Here is a 15,913-nt window from a genome sequence, read left to right as displayed (position 1 = left end):
CACTATTCAATTACAATTGATTGGTTACACACATGTAGAGTTCAAACATTTTAATCAAAAATTTTTGTTTTCAGAATGGGTAATTTAATTTATCATGATTGGTATATACTAAACTTTGATATTGATATTAGCATGCGTAATTTTATGTTAAAAATATAAATTATAATTTTAGATCTAGTTCCTTTTTCTATATCCGATCCAATGAGATGATTTCATCTATTCCAGACAATATCAGGTAATTTATCTATCTATCTATCTATCTATCTATCTATCTATCTATCTATCTATCTATCTATCTATCTATCTATCTATCTATCTATCTATCTATCTATCTATCTATCTATCTATCTATCTATCTATCTATCTATCTATCTATCTATCTATCTATCTATCTATCTATCTATCTATCTATCTATCTATCTATCTATCTATCTATCTATCTATCTATCTATCTATCTATCTATCTATCTATCTATCTATCTATCTATCTATCTATCTATCTATCTATCTATCTATCTATCTATCTATCTATCTATCTATCTATCTATCTATCTATCTATCTATCTATCTATCTATCTATCTATCTATCTATCTATCTATCTATCTATCTATCTATCTATCTATCTATCTATCTATCTATCTATCTATCTATCTATCTATCTATCTATCTATCTATCTATCTATCTATCTATCTATCTATCTATCTATCTATCTATCTATCTATCTATCTATCTATCTATCTATCTATCTATCTATCTATCTATCTATCTATCTATCTATCTATCTATCTATCTATCTATCTATCTATCTATCTATCTATCTATCTATCTATCTATCTATCTATCTATCTATCTATCTATCTATCTATCTATCTATCTATCTATCTATCTATCTATCTATCTATCTATCTATCTATCTATCTATCTATCTATCTATCTATCTATCTATCTATCTATCTATCTATCTATCTATCTATCTATCTATCTATCTATCTATCTATCTATCTATCTATCTATCTATCTATCTATCTATCTATCTATCTGTCTATCTATCTATATTATGGGTAGTTAATCTTCTCTGTATTCATGAGATTGTCAGATAATTTATCAATATGTTTTCAGTGTTGCTTAAAAACTGCTTAAAATATTTTCAAGTATAACAACTAACCTTTTGAATACATTAATTTTATGTCATAAATTAAACAAAACTAAAGTTCTCTACCCTCAGCATAAAAATAAATGATACAGCATTAGGTATTATGGGTGTTTTAGTCTTTTTAGGTAAGACTAAGTACCATAGTTTTAGTGAATCTGCGATTCTAAAAGACAAAGTGTACAAGTCAAACAAGTAAACAGGAATTTCATAGTACACATAAACATTGTAATCAAATAAACAAACATATAGGTACTATAGGCCTTTACATTTTCACTATTTATTCATAACAAAGCTACTCTAAAAGTTAAAAAACAGATTCTCTAATCTGAATTTAAGACACAAGTCAGAAATTTTCTAATCACCAAAGATCCCAACTCTATTACTCAGTTTGTCGTTGTAAATATTTGTTTGTCAACGTTGTTTTAGAAACTGTTCTTTTAATTGTCCTCAATATTTAGACCTTAATTAGACTCAATAAACTCAAGATGTCTTAAATAAAATTATAATATTATGTCATTTTCTTTTTAAGATATTCAGATTTAAAACAATATTCTATACACCAGAATTTATAACTAACTTTATCAAAACAAATTGTAATATTATCTTTTTGCCTAACTGTTTTATACAAAATCCTCTTTTATTGTTCTAATTTGTTTGAATTAGATACACCTCGATGTTAGCAAAGCCTTTGATAAATATAGAAATATCGATTTTATTGTCTTCTATTTATTTAATTTTAGATAGGTTCTTCATTTTCAGGAAGCTTTATATTAGTTCCGGGTGGTTCTAGGATGTTTAGTTATAGATTTAAGTCTTAGGATGGTTTTACTCTATTTTCTCCCCTTCACTACCCCCTGGACTACAAAGCTCCTAAATGTAAGGGGTGCAGACGCTAGTAAAAAAAAGAAATTTAAACAAAAATTTTTTTGGTGTTGTACAAAAAATGAAAGTATCTTTGTTAATATCTAGATCATTCATCTTGAAGTCCCCAGAGTCATGTTTACTGTTTACATAATCTAGTATATATTATTCTTTTTTTTACTGTTAATACAAGAAAATTTTAAGAATATGATAGAAACAACAAAATAAACAAAATTACCCCTTCGGTAGATTAAAATTATTAGTAAAACGTTTAGACATTACTAGTTTGAAACCAACCATTTAAAATATATAAAATAATACCAATGTAATTTACAGTTTAATGTCCCCTTACTCCCTGATAAAGATAAAATCATGTGAAATATTGTAACCTATGGTAATCAAATTACAAATAATTATTAAAAGGTTACATATAATAAATTGATAAGTATTAGTAAAAGTTCAAATTTTATATATTAAATAAATAAATAACAATTATATAGATTGATATAAGCTACTCTAAACGTTTTCATGTCTGTCTGTCTATCCTTTCTGCATTATAACTTTCATTTTAGCAGTTATATAGTTTAAGTGTAAATGTATATTATATGTCTTGCAATTGGAGTGGAATACTTATTTCCTAGCTGATGGAATAAACAATATAAAAACATATTTCACCTAATATCAATCTAGTACTTAACTAACTTAATGCCAATACAATTGTTCTTTTTTTAAATCAAACCGTCATAAATACTGTTATTCTGTATATTAACTTTTTTTTAATAAAAATGTTGCAAGCTTATATTGCTGCTCTGCACATGTATGTGCATTATTTTACTTGTTCAAATCATACAGAAATCTTAAAGGTCATTGAGTCAACTTTTCCTTGTGTTTAGAACTGATTATGTGGATGAAGACATGTATTCAAAAGAAAAATTGGAAGAACTGAAAAATACACTAATTCATAGTGGATTAGGTAAACACAATTTTGAAACAAGTTTCTTTGTATTTATGTTATGCAGAAATTTTAAGGGATAAAACAATGACCGTTAGATTTATATACATCCCCAATGATGATAAACAAATTTCTTCTTTCTGTAGACTACAATTATTTGAAAAATCTTTACATTAATTTTGAAACAACAAATAAATAATAAATGAGATGGGGTAGGGTTAGTTAGTAAATAGCCAAAAAGCCTAAACGTTCAGCTAAGTGAGTTTTAATTAAGCATAGCTGTGCTAAAAAATGAACCACTCAACTTTCAGAGGTGTTTGTTGATTATCCTGCAGACTTTAACAAGCATCCAGTTTCTGGAGATCATTATGCTGGCGGTCTACAGGTAAAAAAGTTTTAACTGTATTTCTCCAATATCCTTTAGCTTGTAATTTTTACATTACTTAATATAATACCAGATAGAACGCTTGATTTGATGTAATAATATTATAAGCAAGCATAGCATCTCCATATTTAAGTTTCAATACGAATGTATGTTTGTATTAAGCCTCCGGCATTAAGTCCACATCAATTTATAGCTGTTAATTTTCGTTTGCCCAACTTTCTGATTTGTTGTGCCCCACTTTTATGTATTTTGTCATCCTTGTTGTAAAATTTTAGTGTAGTATATTATTTACTAGAACACGAATATGAAGTGTAAAGCATTTATTTAGGAATTGGGAGAAAGAATTATTGAAAATATTTGGAATGGAATAGAAAATAAATATGGAGTTGAAACTATTACCTCTTCAAGCAATTTGGAAGCTATGCTTCTAAATCAACTTAGGTAATATAGGGTGTTTTTATTTAACAGGACAAAAGTATTGCCTTATTTAACCCACTTGTAATTGACAGAAGTTAAAAATCAATATCTCATTTTCTTCATTGAAGTAAAGAGTTTTGTATCAGCAAAAAAAAATTATGTTTTCAAAAAATTATGCTATTAAAAACTGGTTTTAAAAAAGTGCCTTATTTTTACAGATTTATGGATCATGAACTATTCAAAGGGTGTTAATAAATGTGTTCATTTTAAAATTCAAATTACGCGGCTTGTGTTTATAGTAAAAAAAATGATATGCATACCGTTAGAAACGTCGTAAACTCATTTTTTGGAAATATATTTACTTAGTAGAATAGATTATAAACAATGATTTATTTTGAAGTGAATGTGAGTCAGTTTCAAGAAACTTTATTCCAAGACCTACTTACATCAATAAAATAAAGGTAAACAGTGGATAAAACAGACAAACCCCAAACTGTCCCAGTTTTGAGCAAGACGATTCCTGTGACGTCATATAAAAAGAGAAGGGGGGAAGAAAATCTCTTCTCTTTTCTCCCATCTCTTTTGAAGAGATTTTCTTCCCCCCTTCCCTTTTTCTTTCCCGAATCGTATATGACGTAACTGGAATCGTCTTGCTCAAAACTGGGACAGTTTGGGGTTTGTCGTAAAACATCTTATACACCAAAATTGTATTCTATGGAAATAAAATCAGAAATATCAAAAATTGTACTTTACAATGCAAATTTATACAGATTTTTTAGAAAATCAATGAAAAAAATTTGAAAAAAACTTATATGACTTTAAAATCTCATTTCCATTTACATATTTGAACTGTTTATGCTAAAGTTTAACTAAAAATTCTTTAAATATAGTTGTCTGAATGTTATTATGCTATGTGCCGAAATAAATTTTTTTCTAATCATATATTTTTCCTCTACATTTTTTAATGATGAATCACAGCAAAACTTTTCTACAATTCAAGGTGACAGCAGATAAGATGTTTGAATCTGGGCGTGAGAAGGGAGGAATTATTCAGCTGGCGGCTCCAAGTGGATCTGGATGTACAGCAATCCTACAATACCTTGCCAATAGTTACAGGCATAGTTACACTTTTTTTTGGGGTTCATAAAAAGAGTCTAAACTTTGAAAGGTACCACATTCACCTGTCCTGAAATAGTATTCATATCCGCTATTGGTATTTAATGAACACAAAAATATAAATAATTTACACACATTAAATTTCTATAATACAAGTCATGGATTTAAATAAGGGTGGGGGACAAAGTCACTCAAAAAATCAGCCTGTAACGTCATAAAACTAAGGAAGACGAGAGGAGAAGTTGAAAAGGAAGATAGATAATCCCTCATTTTTATGAAGTCACATGCTGATTTTTTGAGTGACTTTGTCCGCGTCTGAAATCAGCTTATCAAATTATGACTTAATGCAAGCATTTAACACTATACACTTCTTAGGAATTCATCAAAAGATGTGAAAGTAATCAGTTTCTTCAGCCAAGACGGACAAAAAATCAAAATAAGGTAAATTGTCTAAGTTTTTATAAATTTCTTTATGGTTTGTTAGGTTAATAATCCTACATTTTTTTAATAAATACAGCGTTACTTGATAAAAAAAGTTTCTTCCAAAAAATATATGTTCAAATACCATGTATGAAATGATAGCAAAAATAAATGTAAATAGATAAAATTGGCAAATAAATATTTGTAAATAAAAGAAGTTTTGTGTCTCACAATAAATAATGTATTAGTTGTCCATACATTTAACACAATTTATGAAGAATCAAAATAGCCAAAAATCATTCCGTTGCAAAAAAACGCGATATTTGGTTTAATTAAATATTCTTTTATTAAGCTTTTTTCAAACATTGTGATTTAAATGATACATATGATTATCATTTAATTCATATTTTTAAAGCATGGGAAAATTTTTCGAGTGTGAGAACCATTTTTTTGCATTAAATGATATCGCTATCGCTCGATTATTTAATACCTTGGGATTTAAATATCCATTTATGCTAAATTTGGGAATAGTCCCTTTCATATCATCGACCCATAATGGGCGATTCGTCGTATTTTTAAAATGGCTTTTTATAGGTTATTTTAGGTTAGGTTAGGTTATATTGGGTTAGGTGATTGTCCCACAGGGTTAGGTAATTGGCCCCGCAGGATTACAGCCCCCCACAGGGGCTAGAAATAGAAGAAAAGCTACTGTGAAAAATGCGAAGAATCGCCCCATAAGGTGCGATGTTATGAAAGGGACTATACCCCTAAATTTTGTTTGCGTAAATAACTCATTTATGTACTTCTAAATTTTAAATTGGACGATTGAGCAATTCTAGCTGCGTTACGTGTAATAATTTGCTAAATAAGATTTTTAGCTATTTTATGTAAACTACCAGATAATATTGTTTAGAGAATTTCTGCAGTATTTATTCTTCTCTCTGGGCAGACAAAACAAAACTGTTTCAGGTGAACTAGCTTGTTTTTAGATTTATAGCAAAGCTCCTTTGTACTTATAAATGTCTGTACGTTTGTAATTCTGTACGAATGTAAAAAACGTTATGGAGAATAAGGAATATCACAGCAACTGTTGAAGATAGATGGCTGATTTTTTGTTGTTGAAGATTTTCTATATTATTGAGGTGAGCTTTAAATATATTATTAATTAATATTCCAATTGAACCGTCTTTGTTTTCATTTAAGATAATTTTATTTTTCCATTTACATTGAGACTCTTCCAAAATTTTTCCAATAACCTATCCAAATATGTGTGGATACTATTTATATACCCTCTTCAGTATCTATAACAGAATATATACAAGTCTTCTAAACACTTTATGCCAGTTTTCATAGAAAACAAACAAATTTTCCTGTAGAGTCTCAGAGATTTGCCTTTGTATTAATTTCCTTCACATTGTCTTTTCCATTTTAGAAATTAAATTTATGTTAAAGGGAGGGTTGACCTCCACAAATGAATTACAATCCCCTCCATAGAAATACCTATTTGGTCCAGTAGTTAACGAGATAATTGATACAAACAGATCACGTACCTTCTTTACAATGTAATGGAAAGGTTTTTGTAATAAAAAGATACAAAGTATATAAAAAGGAACAGCTACTTAATAATATTACTTCTGGTTGTGTTGTACGAGACTGTCTACTAATACTATATTTATATAATCCTATATAAACCCCTTCTTTATCCCACTCTTGGGGGAGAGGGGGAGAATATAAAAAGGTGTACTAAATCTTCCACAAAGAAAATAACACTATAATAGAATTGCTAAAATCATAATTGACAAAATTTGAATTATCATAAGAGCCTTGATGTTAGATTTTTTGTCTGTCTGTCTGTTTGACCGTTGCGTGTACCGAAGAATCTCGCTAACCGCAGATCCGATCGGGCTCTCCTTAACAGTGTAGCTTCTTCTAGGTCCCAGGAAGGTTTATGACTATTTTGAGGCAGGGTACCACCACCCTCCCAAGAGAAATCGCTCCTAGAAAAAATCCCCCCGCCAAAAAATACCCCCCCCCCAAAAAAAAGAAAGATATTTTTTACTTTTTCTTTCAAAATCTGAGATAAGAAATTGTGGTATCAAATTCAAACCTCCCCTCCTCAAGTGTCCTAAGAGGCCTCTAGGGGCGTAGCGCTAGTAGTTTAATAAAGTACTTATATTTTCTTTAACGATACCCATTTCCGAAAAGTATTCAGTATATCAGTGACGAGGTCCGTCTGTCAGTCTATCATTCTGTAAAAAAGAGATTAAAAAGTATTAATAAAAAATTGCGCTCTTTATTTTTTGTGTGGAAATGTAGATACACAATATAAGAATACTCTGAGATAATTAAGAATTAGATGTTTGGATATTCCAAGTTTCCGATACACGCCACAGACAATAATAAATAGAACATATATAATGTACTTTTACTAAATAATAGTAGAAATATACATAAAATTAAACAAAAACATACAGTTTTTTTAAATAAATAATAAAGAACACTTTGACTTACTAAGAGCATTTGACTACAACCCAACGCCCAGCTTTAAAGAATTACTCAAAAAAATTACACTTCATCCTTAGAATTGGTAGCAGAATAAATGTACATAAATGCGATTTATTATTATTATTATGTTTTATTTTGTTATGATTCTATTATATGAAGTTGTGAGTTATTTTTTGTTAGTCTGTCAAAATCTCAATAACCGCTGAATAAATTCAGACCGCTTTTCATTTCAAACTTTAAGTCTTGGGATACTTTTCGTTATATTCCCATCCCCTTATATTATTTTTATGTTGAAATATCCTAAATATTATAATCTTGATTATTCTATGATTAAAATACAAACATACTCTACGCTCTCTCTTGTGTAGTGTGCAGTCATTATCCCACATGTATTACAAAGTCCTATCATCAAAAAAGCATCACTTTACAATGTATTAAACTGTCTCTTCCTTTTTACTTCAATTTTATCATTAAACTGCAAACATCCTTAATTAGTGATTTGCTTTTCTGTCTTTTTGTGAATATTAACAGGGATCTAAAGGGATAAGACAATGGCCGATAAATTGATGTACATCCCAAATGATGACTCACCAAATAACCCTTATGTAGATTAAAATTAGTGGTTTAAACGTTTGAACACTCATCTTGTTGTACCAACCTATCAGAATTCACAAAAGTCCCCAAAGTTATTAAGCCAGCAAATAAGAAAACGTTATAATAAAACTTTGGGGACTAGTGTAATAAACATTCTCTGTGTAAAATTTAACAATTATATGTTGTTCATTATCGGGAAATGTATGCACTCCCTCTTGTGGTATTGGTTTATATTTTTTCTATAATCATATTACACAAATCCCCTCTTTATTAGCCTGTTTTATGACTTTTCTTGGGAATGTTAATATCTTTGAAGTTTTCCCAATTTTTCTATTGGAACTTAAATTTCTCAAATTTTTAGATCATTGAAACAAAAAAATTTCTAATTTACAGAGAAGTTGTAAAAAAGAAAGGAGAGAATGTCAGAAAAAAATCAAAATAATCACAAAACCTTTATAATAAAATAGGTTTTTTTTAAAGCATGAACTTAAATTTCTCAAATTTTTAGATTATTGAAACTAAAAATTTTCTAATTTAGAGAGAAGTTGTAAAAAAGAAAGGAGAGAATGTCAGAAAAAAATCAAAATAATCACAAAACCTTTAAAATAAAATAGGGTTTTTTTAAAGCATGAACGACAGTCATATAAAACAATTTATAGACTAGAAGCGATCAGGCAAAAGGGATCATCACTGACTGACGGACAGACAGACTAAGTGAATTATAGAGTAGCTTCGCTACTTCTAACAACAATGGCCGTTCTACTCATGAATAATATTATAATTTCAGGAAATGAAGAGTTGAAGTCAGATTTGTACCGAGCTATTCAATCAAACAAAACAAACCTTCTCATTATTACAAATAGGTATTGTTTGTAACAAGGAAATATTTATCCATTAGCAGTGAAGTAAGCAAACAATAAAGTTACTAACTACAACTGTTCTAGATTCAAATATTTCTTTGAATATTTAGGTGCTTTCACAAAAAGGGCATATTGAGCACCGTTACCCCTCTCCTTTTTTTTCCGATGGGGGATTTTCCTAGTAACTAAAAGAACACAATATGACCTAAAATAATAAAAAAACTAAAGAAAAATAAGTATAGAGGGGGTTAAAATTGCTGATAAAGGTACTTTCTAGGAGAGAGCTAACATTTAATCATTTGAATTCCAAATAAAGTAAGTTGTATGTCTTACTCTTCATGTATCAAGATATCGAAAATGGCTAAAATGATCATTGCATAATTTCCAAGAAAGTTTACATAAAGTCTCAGGAAAGGTTTTAAGGCCACTTGGCAAAGTATTTAATATGTCAATAAATGTATCACAAATATATTATTTTGTAGGTCGGATCTGTTGAGTGAATTGACTTGGCTTGAATCTGATATTCCCAAGGGAGTAGTTGTAATTTCAAGGTATTATATGTATTTAAATTAAATGAAGTTGTTGATGATGCAAAGTAGAAGGATGTATTTCAGTGGTTCTCTCTAAGTGTCTAGATAACACAGAACCCTGACCGCCCCTACCCTTTAAATGCTGAAAAGGCAAAGGTATTTCCCCACTCTGTTTAATGTTACACATCTGAATTGGATTCTTTATAAACAATAGAGTCGCTGCATCGCTGCCTCATCAAAATTGTTTTAGTGAAAAATCCTCCAAAATCACAAAACAAATCTACAGAAATTAAATAAAATCTTAGGTTAAAAATCCTTCTATGATTTAATTAAATTTTTGCAGATTTTTATGTGATTTTGAAGATTTTTCACAAAAACAGGTTTGGTGAGGCAGCGATGCAGCGTCCCTAATTTTTTTTTAAAGAATCCATCTCTGTAATGTAATGTACCATTGGTCTTGGATATTAGAAACAAGTAACCTAAATGATTGATAGTAGTTTAAAGACAGAAAGTAAATAAGTTTCAATTGATTCAAATAATGTTTTATATACTAGTGGTAATTAAATTAAATTGTACTAATTTTTTTACTTTATTCTTCAGAGAATCAGAAAAATCTCGAGTATTTTTCAAAAGAATCAAAGAATGCCAGTTTATTAAGATTGGGCCTTTAGGTAATTTTTTTTCTTTCTTTCATCTGAAAATTGTTATATGTCTGTTGTTCATGCTTTAAAAACTTATTTTTTAGTCTGCTATGAAAGGTTTTAATAATAGGATTTTTTCAGCTTCCACTAAAGACTCATGATTAATTTTTAAGGAAGATTTTAAGAAGAAAAAAGTTAACTTTATTTGTATATGAAAATATTGTTGTTATTAAAAGAAGATTAAAAATTTTACTTTAATTCCTAATAAGATATGAAGCAAAGACGACAATTGCTGGAACAGGAGCTGAAGAGATTGGGTAAACAAATGAGCCAAGGTCCTTGGGATAATCAGGTAACATTGTTAGAACTGTCATATCGAATTCAAACTTGGCATGAAGATTCCTGTAACTATGAAATATTGGAAGCGTAGCTTTTTATTATTCCCATTCTACCCTTAAACACCACAGTTATTCTGTAGGTATTTTACATCCATATTTAGTGATTTATTTACAATGTTATTTATATTTTTTTCTAGATTCTAGAGACTATAACCCAAAGGGAGGGAGGAAGTCCAAGATTTCTGAAGATGCTCGTTAATTTACTTTCAAGAGAGGCTACTCATCAGACACTAAATAAGGTTTGAAATAGTTATTTATCATAAAATAGTTTAATCGTTTTACAGTTGACTTTCTGCAGATATTAACATGAAAATTATATTGATTATCACCAGTTTTATTAGCCCCGAAGGGCTTAATTAAATTTCTATTTAACACAAATAAATTTAGGATATGAAAGAATTTGGAAGCACTGTGAAAGAAATTGTATCAAAGCAACTGAGTCGGGCAGAAGACAGTCATGGACGCCAAGCTGTTCTTCAGTTTCTCAGGTAAGGGGTAGAAAAAAAACCGCGACGACTGTGGCTTAAGATGTAGCGCAACCGCTTGTTGTCGGAAGGTTAGAGTTTCTAATCTTGGCCTGCACCGACGTTAAAAATTGGACCTACTACTGCTATGTCACGTGAGCGACATAAATAGTTAGAGTAAGGGGGGAGGGAGGGTATGAAGAGATAATGGATTTATTCCTTAATACAGCCAAAAACCAATATCATTTTAACATTTCAAACGAATCAGCATTAAATTTTTAAATAATGGAACAATAATCGATTTACAATATTTTTGATATTTCAGCATTCTGAGAGCGGCCAGATACGGACTTCAATTAAGGTAAGGTTCCAATGCAAAATTTGATTTTTTTATATTTCATAATATTAAAACAAATATTTAAAGGTATTTTTTTAGTGAGCTCTCTGTTCTTATGTCCTATTTGATGTTTTCAAATGACCAAGAAACCAAAAAGACTATGAAAATCAACCAGTTTTTCAAAATTTCAGGTGGGCAACATAAACAATTTCATTGGTTTAGTAATATACTAGCGGTTTCACCCCTAGCCTTTAGGGGCTTTTCCCTAAGGGTTCAGTTATTGAGGTCTTAAGCTTCAGACGGAGAATGAGATAGAAAGATAAAGAGAGATAGGGGAAGGAGGAAAAAATGAAGAGAATCACTGAGATATAAAAAGAAGCCAAGAAATACATAAATACAAGGCGTTATTTATGTAATGCTATAATAAAGCTACATTATTTTTCTTAGATACGAGATATTCTACTTTGGAGTTGGTCAGTTTAATTACCAAACTGGAAGGACTGGTACATGTGGCAGATGGAATTTACTTTATAACTCAAGGTAAATCTTGTTTACATCATGACTCAAAAGCCATGAAGAAAACTTAAATCTAGTAATGTTGGAAACTCTTTGCCATGTGTGCAAAAAGCAATCTTGTGTAATATAAAGTAGCAAGGTTTTTTATCCGCATTTTGAGATTTCAAATACTACTAAGTACTAGACCAATTGAGTTCTCCATTTTAGGGAAGATCCGCATAGACTCTAGGATGTTTTATACTATCTATTTGTAAAAACCAGCCCCTCTCTATAGATTCAATATGCTATGGGCACAGCCACTAGAGAAAGAATATAAAAAATAAAAATACCTCTAAAAAGACAATTTTTCAAAATAAGATTCTCTGTCATTTTTCATAAGAAAGATTATATGTGATGGTTAAATAAAAAACAGTTTTTTTTTATAAAATAAGAAATGTTTTTAGTTGAATATAATTAATTCTATACTCGTCTATGCTGTGTAAAGTTAAGTAATTATTGCCATACTTTGAACCAAACTTATACGACGTAAAAACATTACAGCTAATTTTTATTGCATAAAATAAAATTATAAAGCAAGTAAAAATTGCTAGATATAGGAAAATAAATAAAAGGAACAGAAAATGGAATTAAAAGCCTAAGCATACAAAAAGAAAAGATTTGTTTTAAACAGGTGTAAACTTACAGACTGAAAATAAAATCTGTAGAATAACTTTGGTGCTAAAAATGTATGCTAATTGGATACTTTGATATCTTTGTTGTTTCGTTTAAACATATTATAAAGTTCTGGCAAGTTTACCAATTTAGGGATTAATATGGATTTAAGGACAATTATAAACTCACTTTATTCTTCTAGATTTACACAATACATACATTATACATACATAAAAACAGTTTTGCATTTAGGGCTCTATAGTAGATAGGAGGTAGGGGGGAGAAAAATAGCAATATACCTTTTAAAATTCTATAACCTAAAACCTTCTTTGGAGCTATGCCATGCTGCAGAACTCAATCAGATCAGCACAGGTATGGATAATCTGATGGACCAATTAAAAAACCCTACGAACTTTAATTAATTAAATAATTTATATAATAGGAGCTATTATTTAGTTTTTTATCATCCTTGCAATTAAAAAAGAAACTCATATCATTTGTAACGTAACACATTTAAATTTTATTTAGGTTATGGTGAAGAAATCATTCAAGAAATGTATTTCAGGTATTTAATAATATTTTATAAAAAAATAAATTTTAAAATTTTCTAAAGTTTTTTTTTATTTTTAGTACTGTTTTGAAATATCCTTTTCACAGGATTTTGAAGATATTAAAGAGAAATTAGAAAAAAAGATATAGGGAGCAAATTTTTTTTTAACGATATTATAACAAGGCTGAAATTATTACTTTGATTTCTCATATCTTAAAACTAGTTTTTTTAGGACAAAAACTTTTGATGAAACTAGAAGAGTATTGAATAGTGTATTTACAGTTCTAAAAGAAACCTATGATTTATTCTCAAACTGTGAACCAAGAATTTTAAAAAGGTAAAAGTTTTTTTTAATATGCAGCTGTACCTCTAATATTTTTGAAGGGGAGGGATGAAGCAGCTTAAAACCATTCCAAGATCTAAATTCTAGGATACAATAGCTAAAAACCACGATCTAAAGTTAAAAAAAGAAAAGCCTAAAACCATCTAAAGGTACCAATTAGAACATCTGTAAATAATAATGTAATCGAAACAGCTGTAAGATTTAACTTTGTTGACATGCAAAAAAAACTATTTTAAATTAAAAAATATAATATTTAGAATGTTTAAATGGTATGATCTATTATAGATATAGTCATCAAACACGTTTTTCTAGTCATAACAACATTAAATTAAACAAAATTTGTGAGTGTTAAATTGCGGGGAAGAATGAAATACATAAACACATTAAAAAAGGCTTAAAATTTACATATAGCCTCAGGGAATAGGTATTACAATAGCACAATGGCACCAATTTGTTCGTAAAGGTGAAGCAGTTTTCTGTAGTCTAGAATAAGAATAATTTATTAGATAGAAAACCTGCCCTCTACATTTAAATTGATTTTGTAACCTTTTATACCTTGATTACAAGATCTTTACCAAATTCACATTTCTCTTAAAAAATAATCTTTGAATTTAGCTTGGTATACCTGCTTGGCTGTATGGAAGATGCTAAACGCTTGGAGGAGTTAGTTTGTACCATTAAATATTGTCGGGCAGCCTGTGAAACAGGGCTTCTTGGATTCTTGTTGGACACCCTTGCTGGACAGTTTCTAAATACCAGGTATTAGGGTTGGGCCGGATATCCGGTGTGGCCGGATATCCGGCCGGATATCCGGCCATTTTCAATATCCGGCCGGATACCGGATATTGAAACTATCCGGCCGGATATCCGGCTCTATAATTTTTTATACTTTACACCAAAAATCTCTGCTTTTTAAAATCTTAAATGGCTATAATTTTCTTATTATTGAAGCTAGAAGAACATTTTTTCTGAATAAGTTTAACTTTATGTAAATTTATACAAGATTTATGAATAAATTTTTTTTACTACTTTAATACTTGGTAATTTGGCCGGTTATCCGGCCGGATATCCGGTAATTTGGCCGGATAACCGGATATTTGCCGGATATCCGGCGTTGGCCGGATATCCGGCCGGTTACCGGATATCCGGCATTTGAAATCAGCCGGATATCCGGTATCCGGCCCAACCCTACAGGTATTTTGAATTAGTGTTGGATTACTGGATGGAATTGTTCAATGAGAGATATTACATACCTTGTTGAAATCTGAGCAGGATTAGCAAAGAGTATTTTCCTTGCATATGCTCAACTAAAACTGATTATAAATTTAGACATGTTAGAATTATCAAATTAAGATAAAAATAATCTTGAAATCTAATCATCTCCAAATTATATGTCCTTTTAAAACATTTTGATAGTTCAGCATTGAGCATTCTTGTATGATAATAGAATTTTTCATTATACATACAAAAATATGTATATGTATAAATGTTGTCATTTTTACTTTTATATATAATGTAGGTACCAGAAGAATATATTCTTGTTGAAACCAGAAGTTCAGGCCTGGAGTGCTTTCTTGAGAGAGTATGGCTCTGATATTTGTAGACAACCTGCACTTATAAATCAGTTGATAGTCAACCTACCAGGAATAACCATTTAAAATAATAAGAAACTAGAGCAATCCCATAATTGGCCAAATCCTAGCTTAGCCAATAGACTAGAAGCCAATAGACTAGAAGTTAGGATTTTCCTTATCTTACATATTCCTTAGCTTATGAAACCCTAATACCTAATTTTTTTTATAGGATATGGCCCAATGATATTGGTTAATCAAACTTTTAATTTTCAAACCAATAATTATTTAATTATTAGTAGAAATAAAGTTTGTCTTTAAGTTTATATCTGTCTGTCAATTGTCAATAACAACAAAGAAACTACACATCCTTATCTTTTAATTATCCCAGTGGTTTTAGATCTTCGCTTGTCATAAACATAATAGTTCTTGTTATTTCTTAAATAATTCTTAATTACATTTTTAAATGGTTAAATTTTACAGGGGATAATATACTTGTTAAAACATATCTGGAAACAATAGCAGATTTTTCAGGAATGAACAATTTTAACAAAAGAATAATAATGTTTTTATAGATAACCTAGCTATGAAAATGTTATTGTATGACATGGAAATAGCGTTGAAAGTTATTAATCCTGAACTTTCCG

At 29.5% G+C, this 15,913-nt stretch overlaps 2 protein-coding genes across 3 annotated transcripts in view; both read left to right on the top strand.

The window, feature by feature from the left end:
- The window catches only part of LOC145326390 (telomerase protein component 1-like), a 75,113-nt gene extending 70,161 nt beyond the window's left edge, over window positions 1-4,952 (top strand). For both annotated transcript variants that reach the window (XM_080169725.1, XM_080169724.1), the window contains exons 29-34: window positions 173-235; window positions 2,910-2,989; window positions 3,280-3,353; window positions 3,682-3,794; window positions 4,171-4,231; window positions 4,771-4,952. In XM_080169725.1, the coding sequence (XP_080025851.1) occupies window positions 173-235; window positions 2,910-2,989; window positions 3,280-3,353; window positions 3,682-3,794; window positions 4,171-4,231; window positions 4,771-4,917 (538 nt within the window). In that variant the 3' untranslated portion in view covers window positions 4,918-4,952. The remainder of the gene's footprint in view (window positions 1-172; window positions 236-2,909; window positions 2,990-3,279; window positions 3,354-3,681; window positions 3,795-4,170; window positions 4,232-4,770) is intronic.
- A 248-nt stretch (window positions 4,953-5,200) lies between these two features.
- On the top strand, window positions 5,201-15,841 carry LOC145326539 (telomerase protein component 1-like). The gene is made up of 16 exons (XM_080169910.1): window positions 5,201-5,327; window positions 6,220-6,275; window positions 9,193-9,268; window positions 9,748-9,816; window positions 10,396-10,466; window positions 10,706-10,788; window positions 10,972-11,073; window positions 11,222-11,322; window positions 11,624-11,659; window positions 11,735-11,826; window positions 12,083-12,175; window positions 13,331-13,367; window positions 13,585-13,689; window positions 14,311-14,454; window positions 15,215-15,340; window positions 15,751-15,841. The coding sequence occupies exons 6-16, from the start codon at window positions 10,708-10,710 to the stop codon at window positions 15,839-15,841; spliced, it is 1,008 nt and encodes a 335-aa protein (XP_080026036.1). The 5' UTR covers window positions 5,201-5,327; window positions 6,220-6,275; window positions 9,193-9,268; window positions 9,748-9,816; window positions 10,396-10,466; window positions 10,706-10,707.
- Window positions 15,842-15,913: the final 72 nt, after the last annotated feature.

This window comes from Acartia tonsa, chromosome 8, assembly GCF_053477335.1.
Source record: "Acartia tonsa isolate MP-2025a chromosome 8, ASM5347733v1, whole genome shotgun sequence".
Lineage (NCBI taxonomy): Eukaryota > Metazoa > Arthropoda > Copepoda > Calanoida > Acartiidae > Acartia > Acartia tonsa.
This window is presented reverse-complemented; position numbering and strand designations above follow the sequence as displayed.